Raw genomic sequence first — 17,903 nt, 5'->3', positions numbered from 1 at the left:
TAGTCCCCTCACCTGTAAACAGGAAGATGCTGCTCTCATAATGGTTGTTGTGGGTTTAAACAAGATCGTATTTGTAAAGTACGGATAGTAGGCAAAGTCCATAGTGATGCTGGAACAAAGTTAATGCTCAGTAGTGGCTGTCAAGGGTCCCTTTGACAGCTGTCCCTGGGCCCACCTTCAGTCCTTACCCTGCTTACCAGAATTTATCCTGGGGTGCACAGAAACTGTTATGGAAAGAATGAGTTCTCCAGCTTCCCCCTGGGGTCTCTACTCACCCATCACACCCCCACGATTCCCTAAGAGTCTCATAGTGGTCATGGTGAGAGGTTCTACAGGTTTGGGCCAGAGGTAAGGCATTTCCTCCCATGCTAGGTGGGCTCCTTGAACTTGGGGATGGTCACTCTGGGGGTACCCTGTGGACTGCAGTCCACCTGCCCAGCTGCAGGTCAGAAGTGACCTATCCGGCCCTGTCTGGTGACAGTTCCTCCAGCAGCACCTGCCCTAGAATGCACCTGAGGACACCTGCCTATTCAATCCTCTGCAGGTGCATCTTCTCCCCTCCTGCCCCAAGTCTCTGCACTGAGCCCTTGGGCCAGATTCCTCCACGGCCCAGACACTGCTCTGTGCTGATCCCATCTCAAGGATGGGGCCATGGTCACAGTCTTGCTGTTCCCTGAGCCTCATCCCTGGACCCTGGCAACAAGCCACCCCAGTAACTGGGCCAAGGAGTCCACCTCCCCCATGGCCAACCCCAGATCAGGTGCCAGTCCCTCTGAGAGTGGGACAGAGAGCAATGCCAGGAAGGGGAGCTCCCCGCAGACAGGCACCCAACCTCTCACCCCACTGTTCCTGCTGACCCCTTCTTGGTGACCTTCAGCACACCAAGACTGGTTGACAAAGAGACAAAACAAAAACCCCAACAATAAAAGGCAACATTAAACCAGTTAGGCCAAAAGATGCAGACCCGAAAATCCCCACTGCAACTTTTTTTTTTTTTGAAGAAAAAAAATTTTTTTTAAGATTTTATTTATTTATTTGAGAGAGAGAATGAGAGAGAGCACATGAGAGGGGGGAGGGCCAGAGGGAGAAGCAGACTCCCCGCCGAGCAGGGAGCCCGATGCGGGACTCGATCCAGGGACTCCAGGATCATGACCTGAGCCGAAGGCAGTCACTTAACCAACTGAGCCACCCAGGCGCCCTCCAATGCAACTTTTTGACTCCATTCTTGCCGTGGAGGTGGAGGGGTGGGCTCCAGGCCCCCACACCCATTGGCAGAGACCCCTAGCACAGTCCTCACCCCTTCAGAAACCCTTGGTACATGTGAGCAAGAATAAATAAATCAACTTCCACTTAGGGCTTGGTGGAAATCAAGGGGGCCCCTTCTCCGGCTTCCCCTTCAGGACACCTTCCTCTCTAGGCACCTCCCCTCGCCCGAGGGTGACTGCAGGGGTACAAACGGACGGCTGAGACTGAGGAAGGGTGCTGGGGTGCAGAGGGGCTCTGGGGGCGGTGCCTCGAGGCGGGGGAAGGACCCTCTTCCCAGGCCCGCCAGGGTCCATCGCTGCTGGGGCCCCAGGACTCCCGTTTGGGTGTCCCCGCCCGGGGCGGAAGCGGGGAGTGCCGGTGCCTCCCCATCCCCACCTCCAGGGCCGCAGGGGCAGGAAGGCAGGACGCCCGCCAGCCTCGAGCCTCGCCTGCAGCCCAGTGCCGGGTGCGGACCGAGTGCGCGGGGCCCGGAGGGACCGGGCGGCCGCCGATCGCATGGCCGCGGGCCTGGAACAGAGGCTGGGCAGCCTCGCCGTCTTCACCCGCGACGACTTCGAGGGCGACTGGCGCCGGGGGGCCAACGGCGGCTTCGGCCAGGTGTTCGGGTGCGGCCCAAGCGCTGGAGGACCGAGTGCGCCGTCAAGGGCCCCCCCGCCTCCAGTCGGAGGCCGCCAGGTACCTGCCCGCGCCGCCCGCAGCGCGCAGAGGGGACGGCCTGAGGCCCCGGGGAGCTCCCCAGGGGGGCCTGGGGGGCCTGACCCAGGCCCAGCCATGGCCGTTTGTCTCCCTACCTGCAACGCAGTTGGGCCGCTCTACCCGTCTGTGGAATCCACGGAGGGCAAAGGGGAGCGAGAACTACCCTCCAAAGACACCTTTGTCGCATCTGACCTCCCCGACTGGTGGGCCTCCTTCCTCCTGGGGGTCAGGGTGGTGATGAGTGCTCCTGATGGCCCTCTGCCATGCCTGGATCCGCCCCAAGTTCTCAGGGCAGGCAGGGCTGGGCTTGCTGAGAGTCTTTGGCACTTGGCCCAGCCGATGCTCCCTGACCTGTGGAGAAGCGCACACTCGCTCTCCCTTCCTGTGGCCGACGGCGTGGCCCCTGCCCGGCCAGTGCAGGCTGGGGGAGGCGGGGGAGTGGAGACTGCCCAGCCTCCTGGCCTGAGAGCCTGTCCAGGCCACTTGCCGGCTCTCACATAGGTCCCACTGGCCAGTCAAGCTGGGGATGCTTGGCTCTGTCCCTGCTTTTGTTTCTGGCTCCTCCCCCACCCATCAGGTGCGGTGTGGCCACTCCTGGGCATGCCTCCTTTTTCTCCTGGCTGCCTCTTTCTCACTGTGTGTCCCCATCTCTGCCTTCCCGTTGAGATGGGCTCCAGTCTCCTTCCCACCAGATTTGCTTGGAGTGGCCGCACGCTTACTCCCTGTGCAGCCATGAAGGAGACCCTTAGGACGTGAAGTCTGAGTGTGAGAATTGTGTCCTCTTCTCAAGGTTCCTGGCGAGGGGCATCTCCTATTGGCATCTTATGTAGATGTCGTGTTCTCTTTGGTCACCATGCAAGCCCCCAAGACAGCCTCAGGTCCCACACACTCGAGACAGCCCCTTCTCTAATTGCTGGGCCTCCACCTGCTCCGTGAATGCGGGCAAAGTGAGACAGTCCACAGCTTGACCCTCTTCCCCCTTCAACACCCTCATGCTAGCTTGGGAGTATAGTCAGGTTTTTCTACAGTTTATCCACATCATTTAGACTTTGAAGTGAAGGACAAAAGAAAACAGATGGCATTGACAATGACTTTCCCTTCCCAAGTTCTGGGAACCCTCTGAGGGAAAGGGGCCGAGGGATTTAATGATGGTTAATGCCTTCTGAGTGTGGAGTAACTATACTAGGAGTTTTATGTGTTTTCACTGGATACTCGTTACACCTCTTCATTCATTTCTTCACTTGACGAATGCCAGGTGTTGGGCGCTGTGCTGGACCCTGAGATATGAGGGTGAGTGTAACAGATATAGCCTTGTTCTCCTGGAGCTTACAGCCTGGGGGGCAGAGCCTCTCATCAGAGGCATCAGAAAGTGCAAAGGGCCTGTGGCAGGAGGGGCATCGTAAGTGAATGGGGTGGGGGAAGGCTGTTGGAGTTGAGAGAGAGGGAGCCGTGGAAAGCCACTGAAGAGTTTGCAGCCAGGTTGGGGGGTGCATGACAAAAAGGAGTTGATCGAATCTGCAGGATGGAAGATGGATTGGAAGGGTAGAGTGGCTTCTGGTCCAGTTAGGGGTTGTCATTGTTCAGGCAAGAGATGATCGCAGTCCAGCCTGGCATGTAGTGATAGAGAGAGAGGAATGGATTATACAGTATTTAGGAAGTAAACATCCCCTTGACTTGGTGCTGGGTTGTCTGTGGGGGGGACGATGAGGAAGAGGAGTGTCAAGGTTAATATGATGGCTGGCTTGCCCAGAGGAACAAAGGCTCACTAGAATGTCTATTCCACGAGAGATGAGTCTGTGCCCGTTCACGGCTCTATCCGGAGCCCGGCACGTAGTTGGTGTCTGTTGAATGATGTTGTTGACAATTAATAAAGGGAACATGAAAGGAGGCACAGGTTGGGAGAAGAAGAAGAGCTCAGTTTTGTACAGGTTGAGTGTAAGGTGCCTTTTAAACAGCCATTTAACAATAGTGAAGGTCTGAGCTAACAATATGAAAATTTGTGAGTCATTTATTAGAGTTCGTAACTGCAGCCAGGACATGGATGACATTCATTCATCGTAAGCACTAAGTAAGCAAAACAAAGTCCCTACCTCATGGACTTTATAGTCTAAGGAAGGAAGGAATCTAGAGGAAGACAGAAAATAAGTTAGTAAATAATATATAAATAAATCATTTTTATCTATAGCACTTAAACCACCTGACATTTTCCTGATGAAAATACCTAAAGAGTATTGAATAATCTGATCTTCCAAGAAAATAGTTGATCTAGAAATATTAACTTGTCTGCTCTCTGTGTATGGGGGTGGGGAGACAAGGACTGCCAGAGTTGGGGTAAGGCTGCTATTTAATAAAGACTTGAAATCACTAGTCACAATTTGAATAGAGATTTGAAACAAACAAGTAGCAAGCCATGTGGCTGTCTTAGAGCAGAGGGAACAGCAAGTGCAAAGGTCCTGAGGTGGGAATGTGCTTGACATGGTGGAGGACCAGCAAGAGGCCCTTATGGCAGGAGCAGAGTTGGGGAGGGTCACAAGCTATGCCCAGGGGAAAGATCATGGAGAGCTTTGTAGACCACTGTGAGAACTTTGGCTTTTACTGTGAATGAGAAGAAAGCCAGTGGAGGGTCTTGAGCAGAGCAATGACATACTCTGACTGACATTTTACGAGTATCACTCTGGCTGCTGGATTGAGAATGGATGGTGGAGGGGAAGAGAGAAGCAGGGAAACCAATTAGGAGGCTTGGGTCAAGATAGCCCTGGGTAGAGGTGGTGAGAAGTGGTCAGATTGTTGCTCTATTTTGAGGGTAGAGCTGACAGAATGCACTGAGGGACTGGTCGTGGGAAGGAGAGGAAGAGGAACCAAGGACATCAGATCTTCGAGCACAGGGAGGAGGGAGGCCCCATTCACTGAGAGGAAGGCAGAGGGAGGAGCAGGTGCGGCGGGGGAGAACCCAGAGTTCTGCTTCAGATGCGCCATGTCCAGGACCACGACAGGTCTGAGGTTGTAAGAGGTGGTGCCGAGTGAGAAGGCAAGGGCCGGCCCTGGGCTGGCTGATAAACCGAGACCTGAAAACTCTGCATAGGCTGTAGCCCCATGCAGGGATCTTTGCACACGTTAGCAACCGCTGCTCAGAGAAGCTTCGAGATCAGACACCCGATGATGGGGACTGGTGGGGGATGAGCTGCAGGCACAGCGCACGGGGGCAAGAAGTCTGGGTGTCCGGGGCAAGCTACTGGAGTTCCCATTTTACAGTGAAGAAACTGAGGCCCAGCGAGTTTACTTGCCCAGGGTCATGCAGAACATAAGTGGTAAAACTGGGATTTGAAATCAGGGCAGATCCCTGGCTTTGCCCCTCCACGACAGGTATCCCAGCTCCTGGGAATTGGAAAGGACAAGAGGAGACAGATAAGAGGTACCGCAGAGGTGGAGGGGAGGTCTCTGGAACAGTGCAGAGGTAGAGGTGAGAGCAGGGGGAGCCAGGAGCCACCCTGTCTGGATGCGAAGGAGATCAGGTGTTTTTTTCCTGGAGGTCAGCAGCCCCTGGCTGACTTCTCGGGGCCGCCCTGCACGCATTCCGGCAGCTTCCCACTGCAGTGCCCACGCAGCTTTGCAAATGCTGTGCTTTTAAAAATGTCGTTTCTCCTTAATCCTCATCCCCACAATCCCCAAACAATCTCAACAATTTGCATATCTACTGTTCTGTGGGCACAGTGAAACTAGCCAGCGGGGAGAGAGTCGGCAAATGCTTATTCTGTAAGGCCTTCCCTTAAGTCTTGACTTCTGTTCCCTTCAACAAAGATGTATTGTGCCCAGCGTGGTAATGCGCTGGGTGGCGGGGGGGGGGGGGGCGGCAAGAGGAATAACTGCAGTCCATCCATAAAATGGAGTACGGTGCAGCCATTGCAGACCTTGCTTCGGGAGAAAAGCATGTGAGGACGCCCCATGCCACTCTTAACTGGAAAAGCAGATCGCAAAGCAGCCCACACCGTGTGATAGGAAGGCAGAGGGGGGCAGGGGAGGAAGGAGCGAAACCGAGAGAGCAAAGGAGAGAGATGCACGTGTATGTGTAAAAGAACATACTAAAACATGAACAGAGGCCAGCTCTGGAAGATTGGATTGCTGATGGTTTAATTTCCTTCTTTATAGCTCCCCGTATTCCCTTGATTTCCTACAAGGATCTGTATTACTTTCATAACCCAAATGGCCATAGATGAGCCTTTAAAACAGAAGAATGAGGCATGATGTTGGTCCTCCAGGGGTTTGTGATCTACTGGGGGAGACAAACATATGAGCAAGTGGCAGAACAAATGGGAGGCTTTTTGTGGCCGCCTCTGTAGAATGGACTTGGTCCTGAGCTTGCAAACTCCTTCCCTTCCTGTCCCCGTCGCTGCCGGCCATCCCGGCCCCATTCTCTGCATCTTGCTGGGCCTCCTTCTAGGACTCTCCTTCCTCCTGCACTACCTTGCAAGGACCCGAGGTTTCTCTGGGTCTCCAGAGCCTGGCACTAAGCCTCGTTTGTTGTTCTGCTAGTTGCTCTTGGAATTAACGGGTCATCTCCTTCCATCCCTCAATGCCCCACATCTCTGCAGCTACGATGTGGATTGCCTCATTGGAGAAGCAGCCAAAATGGAGAAGATCAGGATGAGACTTTATCCACAGCCCCTCTGGATAACGGCAACACCTCCTAAGTACTTACTATGTGCCAGGAGCAGTTCTAGATGTTTTTTGCATATTTGCCCATTTCATGCTCAGAAAAGCACTATGAGCTAAGTGTTCATATTATTTCCAGTTTATAGATGAGGAAGTTGAGGGTCTGAGGAGTTCAGTAACATGTCTGAGGTCATGCAGGTCGCATGTGGCAGAGATGGGAGAGGCCCGGGCTCTTAACCACTACACTGTCCCAGAAAAGGTAGGCTGCAGGACTCTGAGGGATCAAGGCAGTTTTCTGGAGACAGGACTATTGCTCCCTTATCCTGGCCTGTGGCTTCCTCCCAGATTTCAGATTTCGGCCTGTCCAAGTGGATGGAACAGTCAACCCGGATGCAGTACATTGACAGGTCAGCTCTGTGGGGCACCCTCAGCTACATCCTCCCTGAGATGTTCTTGGAAAGTAACAAGGCCCCAGGGCCCAAGTACGACATGTGCAGGTGAGAGGTGCCTGGGCTCCGTGCCACATTCCCGGGGGTGGGAGGGATGCTGCTTATCACCACCCTGCCTGACCCCCCGAGGCCCAAGGGCACGCCAGGACAGGGAGGGGGAAGGATGGAGGGGCACTCTGGCTGGAGAGGCTCTGCCTGGGAGGGTGTGGTCCATGGGGCCTCCCAGGTGGGGTGACGATGGGTATCCGAGAAAGTGACTCAGGGAGCACTTTGTCCCGTCTGCAGCTTCGGCATCGTCATCTGGGAGCTCCTCACTCAGAAGAAACCGTATTCAGGTAGCAGATGGTGGTGGCAGCCTCGGGTGGGGTCCTGGAAGGCCCTGTGAGAGGCTGAGGGCTTGCAGGGACAGGATAAGTGGCGGCTTTGGGTTGGGGAGTAGCATACACTTTAAGGATTCCCGTCCCCACCCTCCTTCCTCCCTCCCCTGCTGGAATCTCAGCCTGTAACCTAGCCGTTTATTCACCATGCATTCATGTGGCCCCTGCTGTGTGCACCCCTGTGGGGATCCTCAGAGCCGCCCACCACCCTGCCCAGCCCACTGCTCTGGCCCTGCCTCCCAGCATGCACACAGCCTGGACCTCCCCTCACAGGCTTCAACATGGTGACTATTGTTGCCCGAGTGGCCGCAGGCATGCGGCCCTCCCTGCAGCCTGTCTCGGACGAGTGGCCAGGCAAGGCCCAGCAGATGGTGAACCTGATGAGGCGCTGTTGGGATCAGGACCCCAAGAAGAGGCCCTGCTTTCCAGGTTCTTGTCAGGCCTGCCCTGCCCAAGGGCCTGGGGAGCGGGGCGGGGCTGGAGCGTGTGGGAGCCTGGGCCGAGGTTCCAGGGGGCAGGGGAGGAGGTGGCTGGGGCCTGGGCCACTCCTGAGCGCTCCCTGTGGTGCTGGGGCAGGGTCTGCGTGCGTCAGAGTGCTGGAGGAGGACAGCGGGGGAGGGGGCAGTGAGGACTGAGGCTCCTCTCTGCATCCCCGCGGGAGGCCGAGCCGAAAACCCATACTGAAGGGTTGGGGCCTGGCTCTCCTGCTTCTGAGTTCACCGGTTCCGTCCGGGGCCACAGCAGCCTCATTTGTAACATGTTCCCAGACTGTGAGATCACAGGCATGGATGGACCCCTTTAGCCACTGTGGAAACGCACACGTGTGTAACTGTGAGCACTCAGAGATCACCCATCTAGTCCTGCCCCCTCATTTATGGAAAAGGACTGACCATCAGAGGACCAGGGACCTGCTGAATGTGGGCCCACTGAGCCACGGCCGGCCGGGATCCAGCTTTCCTCCCTCCTGACGCACATGTATGGATATATCTGAGTCTGGGAATGGATTTTGGGGTGTGGGGGACACGGGGAATGTTCAGGTATCTAAAATGGGGAACGGACTGCTGGCCAGCCTGTTGCTTCTCTTTTTGTGTCTCTCCTTCATGGAGCAGACATCACAGTCGAGACAGACATGCGGCTATCCCTGCTCAGAGTCCCGTGGCAGACCCAGACAGTGAGGCTCTGGCCGGGAAGGTGTCCTGCAAGCTGTCTCTGCACCGGCCTCGGGAGGTGAGTGCTGGGGAGGGAGGGTGCCTCCGATAAGTCCCTGGGTGGGGGGATGCATGCATGATGCATGGGCGTGTCCTTCGCAAGGCCCCCCCACTGGCTGAGGGAGCAGATGGGGACTGAGAGCCAGCCCAGCCCACACTGCTGGCCACACCAGGCAGCCTATCAGAGTCCTGCCTGCAGGCATCAGTGTCCTCACCCCTTAACATGGGAACCAGCCGTGGGCTAGCAGGGGGCTCCTGGCCGAACCACAGGGCCAGCCACCCTGCCCTCCACGTGGTCCGAGGGGCAGTCAAGGCCCTAGACCACCTCTTTCCAGCAGGGTCTCCCCTGCTCAGGACTTTCCTGCAGACACAGCAGGTGGTCCGAATGGCATGGGAGGGGCTTCCTAGGACAGGTGCCGGAGAGAGGGGAGGAGTGGAGGACGGTACAGACCAGAACTGCCCCACTGGTCTAATCTGCCCCCTTGTCTTCTGATTCCCTCTACCCAGGTCAGCGACAAGGTCAGCCAAGAGCTCTTGGCTGAGTCCACAGAGCCACAGCTAGAACCAGGGAATTCACAGGGAGGAGAAAGTGGAATCCAACCACACCCTTTCCCCCTCGCCCTTGCCCCCTCACCCCCCCACCCCAACCCTCTGCCCAGCTTGTCCCAAATCAGGAGTTAGTGGGTCCCTTTCCTGACACTGGCCCCAGGTTCCAGAAATGCACATGCCCTCGGGGAAGAGGCTCTGCTTCCCCCTTCAGGCTGGTGTTCTTAGTAGGCCAGACTCCTCCTTTCCTGGCTCAGGGGTGGGGCTGGGCTGGGGGGGTTGTGGAGCGTTGGCTTGCAAGCCTGGCTGCGTTTTGACTTGGGGGATGAAAGCTGCCGTGATGCCTAGGCCACCTAGACGATTAAATCAGAATCTGGGGGGGAGGCGGGGAGGGTTGGCCTGGGCAGGGATTTTTGTTGTTGCAGTTTGTTTTGGAAATTGTTGCTTTTACTCAGGATATACTCTGGGTAGAACAGGAGGAAGCCTTAATGGCTGAAGTTCAGATCATGGAGCCTGTATTCGGCTGGCATTGACTTCCTTTGTGGCAAGCACTCCCCTGAATGTGCTTGCCTACCTAAACTGTCCTCGCAACAGTAGATGAAGTGGGCATTGTTTGTGGCCCCTTTATGGATCAGGATCTGGAGGCTCAAGGAGGGCAGGGAATTGGTGAAGGTCCAGCAGCGCGAAGGGTGCAGTCAGGGTTTACTCCCAGGCCTCTTTCCGCCCCATCCTCACAGGAGTGGCTGCCGGAGTCCTTTCTCCAGGACAAGGGAGGCTGTGCAGAGATCTCTGATAGCAGGAAAGACTGCCCTCCCTCCCAGAGTCTCTGTTCCTGGATGGCACTTCCAGGAGGCAGGGGGCCGGACGAGATGACCTGTGGACAGGTCAGAGGTCCTTTTTCCAACCCCATCTCCCTCCCAGCAGACTCGGGGGACTACTTGAAGGGGGTCCTGCAGCTCTTGGACAGCGAGACCCCAGTCCCGAGCAACAAGGAGCTGCGCATCTATGAGAACCAAGTCACGCCCCTCCACTTCCTGGTGGTGCAGGGCAGTGTGGAGCCGGTGAGGCTGCTGCTGGCCCTCGAGGTCGATGTGGCCTACCAGACCGCCTGCGGCTACACGCTGCCCCTCATCGCCGCCCAGGACCAGCAGCCTGACCTCTGCGCCCTGCTCCTGGGGCACGGGGCGGACACCAACCTGGCAGACGAGGATGGCTGGGCCCCGCTGCACTTCGCAGCCCAGAACGGGGATGACCTCCCCGCCCGCCTGCTCCTGGAGCACGGGGCCCACGCGGATGCCCGGGAGCATGAGGGGTGGACCCTGCTCCACCTGGCTGCACAGAACAACTTTGAGAATGTGGTATGGCTTCTGGTCTCCCACCAAGCTGACCCCAACCTGCATGAGGCCGACGGCAAGACCCCTCTGCACGTGGCTGCCTACTTTGGCCACGTCAGCCTGGTCAAGCTACTGATGGGCCAGGGGGCTGAGTTGGATGCTCAGCAGAGAAACCTGAGGATGCCTCTGCACCTGGTGGTGGAGCGAGGCAAAGTGAGGGCCATCCAACACGTGTTGAAGAGCGGGGCAGCTCCCGATGCCCTTGACCAGAGTGGCTACAGCCCACTGTACACGGCAGCCGCCAGGGGAAAGTGCCTGATCTGCAAGATGCTGCTCACGTACGGGGCCAGCCTCGAGCTGCCGACCCAGCAGGGCTGGACCCCCTACATCTCGCGGCCTACACGGGCCACTTGGAGGTCATCCACCTGCTGGCGGAGAGCCGTGCAGACTTGGGGGCTCCTGGAGGCATGAAGTGGACGCCCCTGCACCTCACCACCTGCCATGGGGAGGAGGCTGTGGAGTTAGCACTGACCCCAGTACTGCCGAGCAGTCGGGCTGGACGCCCCTCCACCTGGCCATCCAGAGGGCACCTTCCTGGGTATCGTCAATCTCCTGGAGCACCATGCAGACATCCATGCCCGCAACAGGGTGGGCTGGACGCCCACCCACCTGGCCGCCCTCAAGGGCAGCATGGCCATCCTCCAAGTGCTGGTCAAAGCTGGTGCCCAGCTGGACATCCAGGAGGGGGTGGGCTGCACACCCCTGCAGCTGGCCCTCCGGAGCCAAAAGCAGAACATGATCACCTTCCTAGCGGGCAAGGAGCCCTCCTCGCTGGCCCTGCTGGGGGATGCCGAGCCTGGAGCCCAGATGAAATGTAAGCGACCTGGGGCCTCCTTACCTGGCAGGAAGTGATGCTGGGCTCCTGGCAGGGCCCCTTCCCTGTCCTTGCCCCCTGCCCCTTGGACCTTGAGAGGAAACCGAATGTGGTCCCCCCCTGGAGGGAAGGGGGAAGGGGCACTGAGGTGGTAGCTGGGGGGGGGGGGGGGGCGGAATGCTGCATCTTCCTCCTCCTGCACCTCGACTCAAGCCCCCAAAGTGAATTCCTTCTTCCTTCCCAAGACCCCTGCCACCTTCTGCCACTTGCCCCTGAGCCCACGGGGACCCTTGCATCCTGGGAGCCCTCTCTGAAGGCAGAGGAAGCTGCTCCCTCCCAGCTGGTCCCTGCATGACTTGGCCCTGATCACAAGCAAGGCAGGACAGCCAGGCACGCGCTTTTCAAAAGGGGCAGGAACTAAAAGTTGGGAGGCAATTTCTGCCTGCGGTGGGAAGCCCAGCCAGCCCCGCATTGCCACAGAGACCACACCTTCCTGGTGGCCCTGGCTCTGGTGCCTGGGTCTCCCACGTGGTCTGGGGGGCAGGGGGAGGAAGGGGGTGCTCCAGGTGCCCACGAGTGATTTTCCATCCCTGGCCTCCCCTGCCACCCCTTCACTGTGTCTAGTTGTATGGCCAGATTTCAAACCCTGAAGTCAATAAAACGGTGAGTCTGAGCCTCCCCTTTGGAGATGGGCTGACCTGTGGGGTCAGTGGTGTTCCTGTGGGACGTGGTGTATGTGTGTGTGTGAGTTTATGCAGCAGGAGAAGGCAGGGGCAGATGTGGGGAGTGAGGGGGGCTGGTGATGCTGAGGGATGGATTATCCGGGCTCAGTGTGGAGCTCGCAGGACAAGGACTTCCCTCCCAGCCGCTGTAGCTCAGAGCGCTCTCCCCTGGGGCCACACACTGGCCACCCATCTGCCGGCCTGGCCCCATCCTACAGGTTGTGGGGCAGGTTGGGGCAGGGCTGGGGCTGCTCACACCAACCAGCTTCTGCTTCCTCCCTGGCTCTGCTGGGAATGGCCGACCTCCGGTCTGTGGGAGGCGGGGGTCCGAGCGGGGGCAGAATGGGTGCCCTAGAGTCCTATCCTGCTCTTCTCCACCTCTGCTCTGCTGGAGCAGCCCCTCCGACTCTTTAACTGTCGGAGAAAAGGAACCTTCTGCCCCAACTACTGGCCAGCTCCCACCCCCAGCCACTTGGCAGGCTCACCGCTGCGTGTGGCCCTGCTGGGCTGGGAGCGGGTCCGAGAAGGTGAGGCAGAGCCGAGGGAACGTCTTACCCCACCTACATGCTGGCAGTGTTGTGTCTCCCGTCCTGTGGTCTCTGGGCTCCCGAGCCCTAGATGCTTCTCCCCGTCACACCACAGCCTGTGGCCACCACAGAGAGCCCTGGGGCAGCACTGAGCTGGGCTCTGCCCTAGCACAGTGGCTATAAGTGAAGCCCACCCATCAGAACCTCCTAGGTGAGGTGTGCGGGGGCGGAAGGGCTTTTTAAACACGGCCCTTACCCTTGACCAGTAATACCAGAATCGCCCAGGTTGAGCTGGAGAGCAGCCAGGGCTGAGAACAACCACCAGGGGGTGTCCCGTAGGCTAAGGTGCCATTCCTTAGCACCCCCAAAATGGAAGTCACTGTCCAGCAGCCCGGGGTGGCCGGCTTTTCCTCTCCTACGGGGATGAGTGGGGACTCCTGAGGACCACCGCAGGCGACACCAGCAGGTTTTCCATCCTCGTACTCCCTGCTAGCCCCCCAGTCCATTCTCCTTGTTCTTACTGAGACTGGCTCCCAGTCTAGGATTCTTCCACACGAGCCAGAGAGGGAGTGCGGGGCTATGAGTTCAAAGCCGAGTGAGCTCAGATCAATCCATGGGAACGGCCAGGAGTGAGGCACCGGGGCACAATAGTGTCTGGGGTCTCCTCTTGGAAAGAATTTGAGGAAAGACCTTGCAGAAAGGAGCTAGAAAAGATAAATGATGCTTTTGCACCTGTTGTCCTGTAAAGGGCAAGGATCCCACGGAATGGGGTCAGGGCTGTCCCTGGGAATCATTTCAACTCACCAACCTGATGATCCCAGGGTCCAGGCTGAGATGCCCAGACCTCTGCTTTCTCTACCCCCTTCCTCCAAGAGGTAACGGAGGTAATGGTTTCAGGCCCTCGCGTTGCCTACCAGCACCTTTTTCTCCCTTTCAAGCCGACCCGAGCCAGACACAGCGTCTACCCTGAGTCCCATTACATCACAGCCGCCTTCTAGAGATTTCTGAGGGATGTTCAAAATTGGATTTCAGTGAGGCCCTTGAAATTCCCAAGGAGAAGGTCACCAGTTGAATTTCAAACCCTTTTTCAGGGAGTTTGGAGTGGTCGAAGATAAGAACTCCCTAATTTCCTACTGGGTATCTCTACTTGGAGGTCCTATTTAAAGACCCCCTGGAACTCAAAGTGTCCCAAACTGACCATTCCCTCCCGCTCCGTGAGTCTGTTCATCACCCTCTCTCCCTCATTTTGGTTGAAGGCGCTTGAACTCCTCACCCGATAGTCATTCTAGACCAGTGCTGTCCGACAGGGCTTCCTGGGAGGGTGGAAACCCGCTCTACCTGCAGCCATTCCATAGGATGCCCTGGCCCCATGTGTCAGCGCTTGACATGTGGCCAGTGCAGCCGAGGGACCAAATGTTTGCTTCAATTAGCTGAAGTAGCCGCATGCACCTGGTAGACCACACAGTCTCTAAGCTCTCTGAGCTCCCTGCCCTGTCCCTCATCCCGTCAGTTACCAGGTGCAGCGGGTCCATCAGGAAGGACTTTCCGGAAGATGCACGTGTGGAAGGAGGACAAGGACACAGCAGAGAGGGGGCAGTGCCTGGACCAGGTGGAGGGAGCCAGAGGCCGGGGAATGTGGACGAGCAAGCAGGCTGGGGTGCAGGCAGCCCAAGAGCAGATGGGGTGGGAAGACCCTGATGCCTGTCCTGGTTCCGGAGCTTGGACCTTGGACTCCATGGAAGGGGCAGTGGGGAGCTACCGTCACTTTCTGAGCAGAGGGGGAATAAAGTCAGAATGAGCTGTGCACCCCAAAGACCCTTCGGCTGTGTGTAGGGTGAGAAAAGGGATACTCTGGTGGGGGAAGACTCTACTCTCACACGGCCGGGAGGACAGTGTGTTGGGCCCGCTCAGGAAAATCAAGATGTGCTGTCATAGCTTTGCGCACCGAGGTCCCCTGCCCCTCCCCTGCCCCAAGCGGGACTGCCCCCTCCCCTGGCCTGACCCCCACCCTTCACCTCAGCTGCAGAATCTGGCTCCCACGCCCCGAGGCACCAGGGAGGCTACCTCCCTCTCTCTGGCCTCTCGCACATCCCCAGGTCTCAGGAAGAGCACCTGGAGATGCTCTGTGCTCTCTGGCAGCTTCCTGCTCCCCCGGACTCCCCAGAAGCAGAGGCAGGGGCATCTGGCTGGCAGGAGGATGACCAGACTCTGCTCTGCAGCTACCAAAGTCCCTCTAAAAACTACTCCGCTCTCTGCACATCCCCCTCCCGACCCATTTGCTCTGCAGCCCAAACGGCTATCAGGCTATTCACAGGCACTCAAGGGACCCACAGGACTGGTCCCAAATGCTTTTCCTTTCTCTCTCTCCCCCCCTTGGTAAAAATCTTCTCACCACACCAGCCTCCTCCAGCTGTGCTCGGGGCTGATCAGGAAACGGGCAGAGTGGACAATGCAAGATGTAGATTTGGAACCCTGGGTTCAGAGGCCCGCCCGCCATCCAGGCAGTCGGCCTCCCCGTGAGAGAGGTTTCCTTTCTAACAGGGGACCCTGTGGACGGATGCTGGGGTCACACGGAGGACAGGATCACGTGGGGTGAGGCATAGGGTGGGAGCTAATGGCCACAGATGCAGCCTACGTCCTGGGGCCCAGGAGGCCAGTGAGGCGGTGGGACACAAGGCTGGGCCACGCAGTCCCTGGGATGGGGATGGCGTGGGAAGGGATCCCAGATAGGTGGACACACTGCTTCCCCAAGGCAGGCCAGTCCTCAGTGTCCCCGCTTGCAGATGACTGACCACCCCTGTTCTGAGACCCCCGGGGAAGTAGGACAGGCAGTCGCTTCCTTCGGGGGCCTCCTGCCTGGCCACTGAGGCGTCCTCTGTGCCATCAGCCTTCCCGCCCTCACCAGTTCCTGGCCAAGGCATGCCACGTCATTGTCGTCACCTACGTGGCTGGTGTCCCCACACCCGGCCAGGCTCTGCTGCAGGGAATGTGAGGCTTGTACAGCGGCTGTGTGATTGTTGGATTAACGCCTGTCACCCACCGGGCCAGGAACTCTGCAAATACAGGGGTCAGGTCCACCCTGTCCCTGTTTCACCCCTAGCACTTTGCTCAGGGCCTGGAGCACAATGGTCGCTCAAGAAATGGCCACTGAGGACCCCAGGGGTGGATGGGTGGGGGAAATGCAGTGTCTCCTGCACCACTCGCCTGCCCGTGCCCAGGATGTCTCCCCAGCCGTGGCCCGCTGGGTCTCCTCCAGAAGCCACTAGAGGCCGAGTAAGGGCCTGAAGTTTGAAGACTTTCAGTCCAGGGGGACATCTGAGCGGACATATGCGAAGCGCCCAGCTGTGCCTGACGCGGTGCTGGGGGGTGGTGAAGGGCCGGGGCGGGAGGGGCGGGGGGGGCTGGGGGGGTGGGGGAGACAGCTGTTAGACGCCACCTGCTGTAAAGGCAGATCATTTGTCAATTAAAAGTCATTCTTGGGAGAAGGACGGGCACGAGGCAGAATGCACGGGAAGGCAGGGCAGCGAAACCAGAGCACGGTAGCCACCGCCAAGGCCTCGTGGGAGAGAGCAGAGCCTGGGCCGCCGCCTCCCACCGCAGAGTTCCCGGGGCCCCTGAAGAGCTGGGGGGGAGGGGGTGGAGCCGGCCCTCCCCCTGCCCACTCTAGCTGTCACTCTGCTGTCTGGCAGAAAGCCTTGAAGCTTCATGACAGCTGTGGGCAACTTTCCCCCGCCCCGCCTCCCGCCCCTGCCTGCCCTCTTCCTCTCCCCTGCCCTCAGCGCCCTTCCCAAGGCAGCGCCCTTCGCCAACTGCGCCAGGCCTGCCTCCCCTCCCTCTCTGCCTGCCATCCCTTCCTTCCTTCCTTCCTTCCTTCCTTCCTTCCTTCCTTCCTTCCTCCCTTCCTTCCTTTTCTTCCCTCCTTCCTTCCTTCCTTCCTTCCTTCCTTCCTTCCTTCCTTCCTTCCTTCCTTCCTTTCTCCCTCCCTCCTTCCTTCCTTCCTTCCTTCTTTCCTTCTCTCCCTTCCCTCCCTCCCTCCTTCCTTCTTCCCTCCCTCCTTCCTTCCCTCCTTCCTTCCTTCCTTCCTTCTTTCCTCCCTCCTTCCATCCTCTCTCTCTCTCCTCTCTTTGTCATCTCTTCCAATTCCCACAGCTGAGAAACCTGTGTGACCTCATAAGATTTCTAACAATGAGATGAGCTTTTAAGCTTCCGTCCGAGGCAAGATCTTCCATCGGTTGAGTGTGTGGCGTGTGTGTGTGTGTACCTGTGTGTGCATAGGCCCTGGGGTGGCCATCAGCAGCCGAGAAGTCCCTGGGGTTTTCCCGCTCCCCAAGAGGGTCTGCCACCTTCCCCAGGTGGTGGTCACTGAGTTATACAGATGCCTCCTGAGCTGGACCAGGGGCCTGTCTTGCCCAGCCTGCAGGATCTGGGTGCTCCTGGGGACAGGAGCCTCTCCCAGGGCTCAGCACTACGTGCAGGTTCAGGGAGAAGATCAAAGTCCATAATTAAGTGTTCAGGGCAAGTTAAGTGCTCCAAACTTTGGTGCTAAAAATATTGTATTTAGCATGCAAATTATGCCCTGACAGCTCCCCAGAGCCTGAGCCCGTGGGTGCCGGCACCTTGTTTGTCATCATCGCTGTTATTCTCAAGGTAGTAAGAATATTCCTCCTTCCCCGGGTTGATTTATATTTCATTTTTTTAAAGCCAAATTTCTGTTTTCAGGGCAGTGCCAATTTGTGGCCCCAGAAAGCTTGGAGCTAGGACGGTGATGGAGGCCGAGAGAGAAGGGAGCACCCCTGGGCCATGTCGCTCAGGGCCTCCGTGCCTCCCCAGCCTGCTCCAGAGGAAGGGGGTCCTGCTGTGAGACAGAAGTCAGGGCAAGGGGCAGACCCAGACACAGCCGGCACCTGGAAGGCCACCTTTTCTGTGGCGCCTTCTCTGCCCTGGTGGGCCACTCGGGCTCAGGATCCTCAGGGGAGAGGAGGAGGGGGAAGTGGGGACCACCTGTTTTCCCAACAGAGGGATCAGGGGAGCCCTGGGTGTGCTGTGGGATTCCCACTGGAACTTTCTCATCTTCCTTCTCGGTTGGCAGCTGAGGCTCAGGACCACCCGGGAGCAGGGCTGAGAGTGTTCTTGTCTACTCAGGACGCGAGGGCCGGGACGAGGGGGAAACACCGGCACACACAACTTCTCCTTGGTCCTCCTTAGAGCAGCTCCTTTCCTCCTTCCCGCCAGTGTTCAGCCTAGTGGCTGTGGT

General features: G+C 58.0%; 1 protein-coding gene across 1 annotated transcript; it reads left to right on the top strand.

Moving 5' to 3' along the window:
* The first annotated feature begins 355 nt into the window (after window positions 1-355).
* On the top strand, window positions 356-12,069 carry ANKK1 (ankyrin repeat and kinase domain containing 1). Its single transcript, XM_064575870.1, is given in 12 exon segments — window positions 356-1,867; window positions 1,870-1,941; window positions 2,069-2,165; window positions 6,861-7,109; window positions 7,347-7,396; window positions 7,712-7,867; window positions 8,548-8,580; window positions 8,583-8,665; window positions 10,077-10,908; window positions 10,911-11,051; window positions 11,054-11,110; window positions 11,113-12,069. Coding segments are annotated over 12 exon segments (2,202 nt in total). The 5' UTR covers window positions 356-1,761; the 3' UTR covers window positions 11,439-12,069.
* The last annotated feature ends 5,834 nt before the right edge of the window (window positions 12,070-17,903 follow it).

The sequence above is a fragment of the Mirounga angustirostris genome, unplaced genomic scaffold (genome assembly GCF_029215605.1).
Source record: "Mirounga angustirostris isolate CCGP_5_RB_7025 unplaced genomic scaffold, mMirAng1.0.hap1 SCAF_13, whole genome shotgun sequence".
NCBI lineage: Eukaryota > Metazoa > Chordata > Mammalia > Carnivora > Phocidae > Mirounga > Mirounga angustirostris.
Note: the sequence above shows the minus strand (reverse complement) of the source record. Positions and strands in the feature narration are given on the sequence as shown.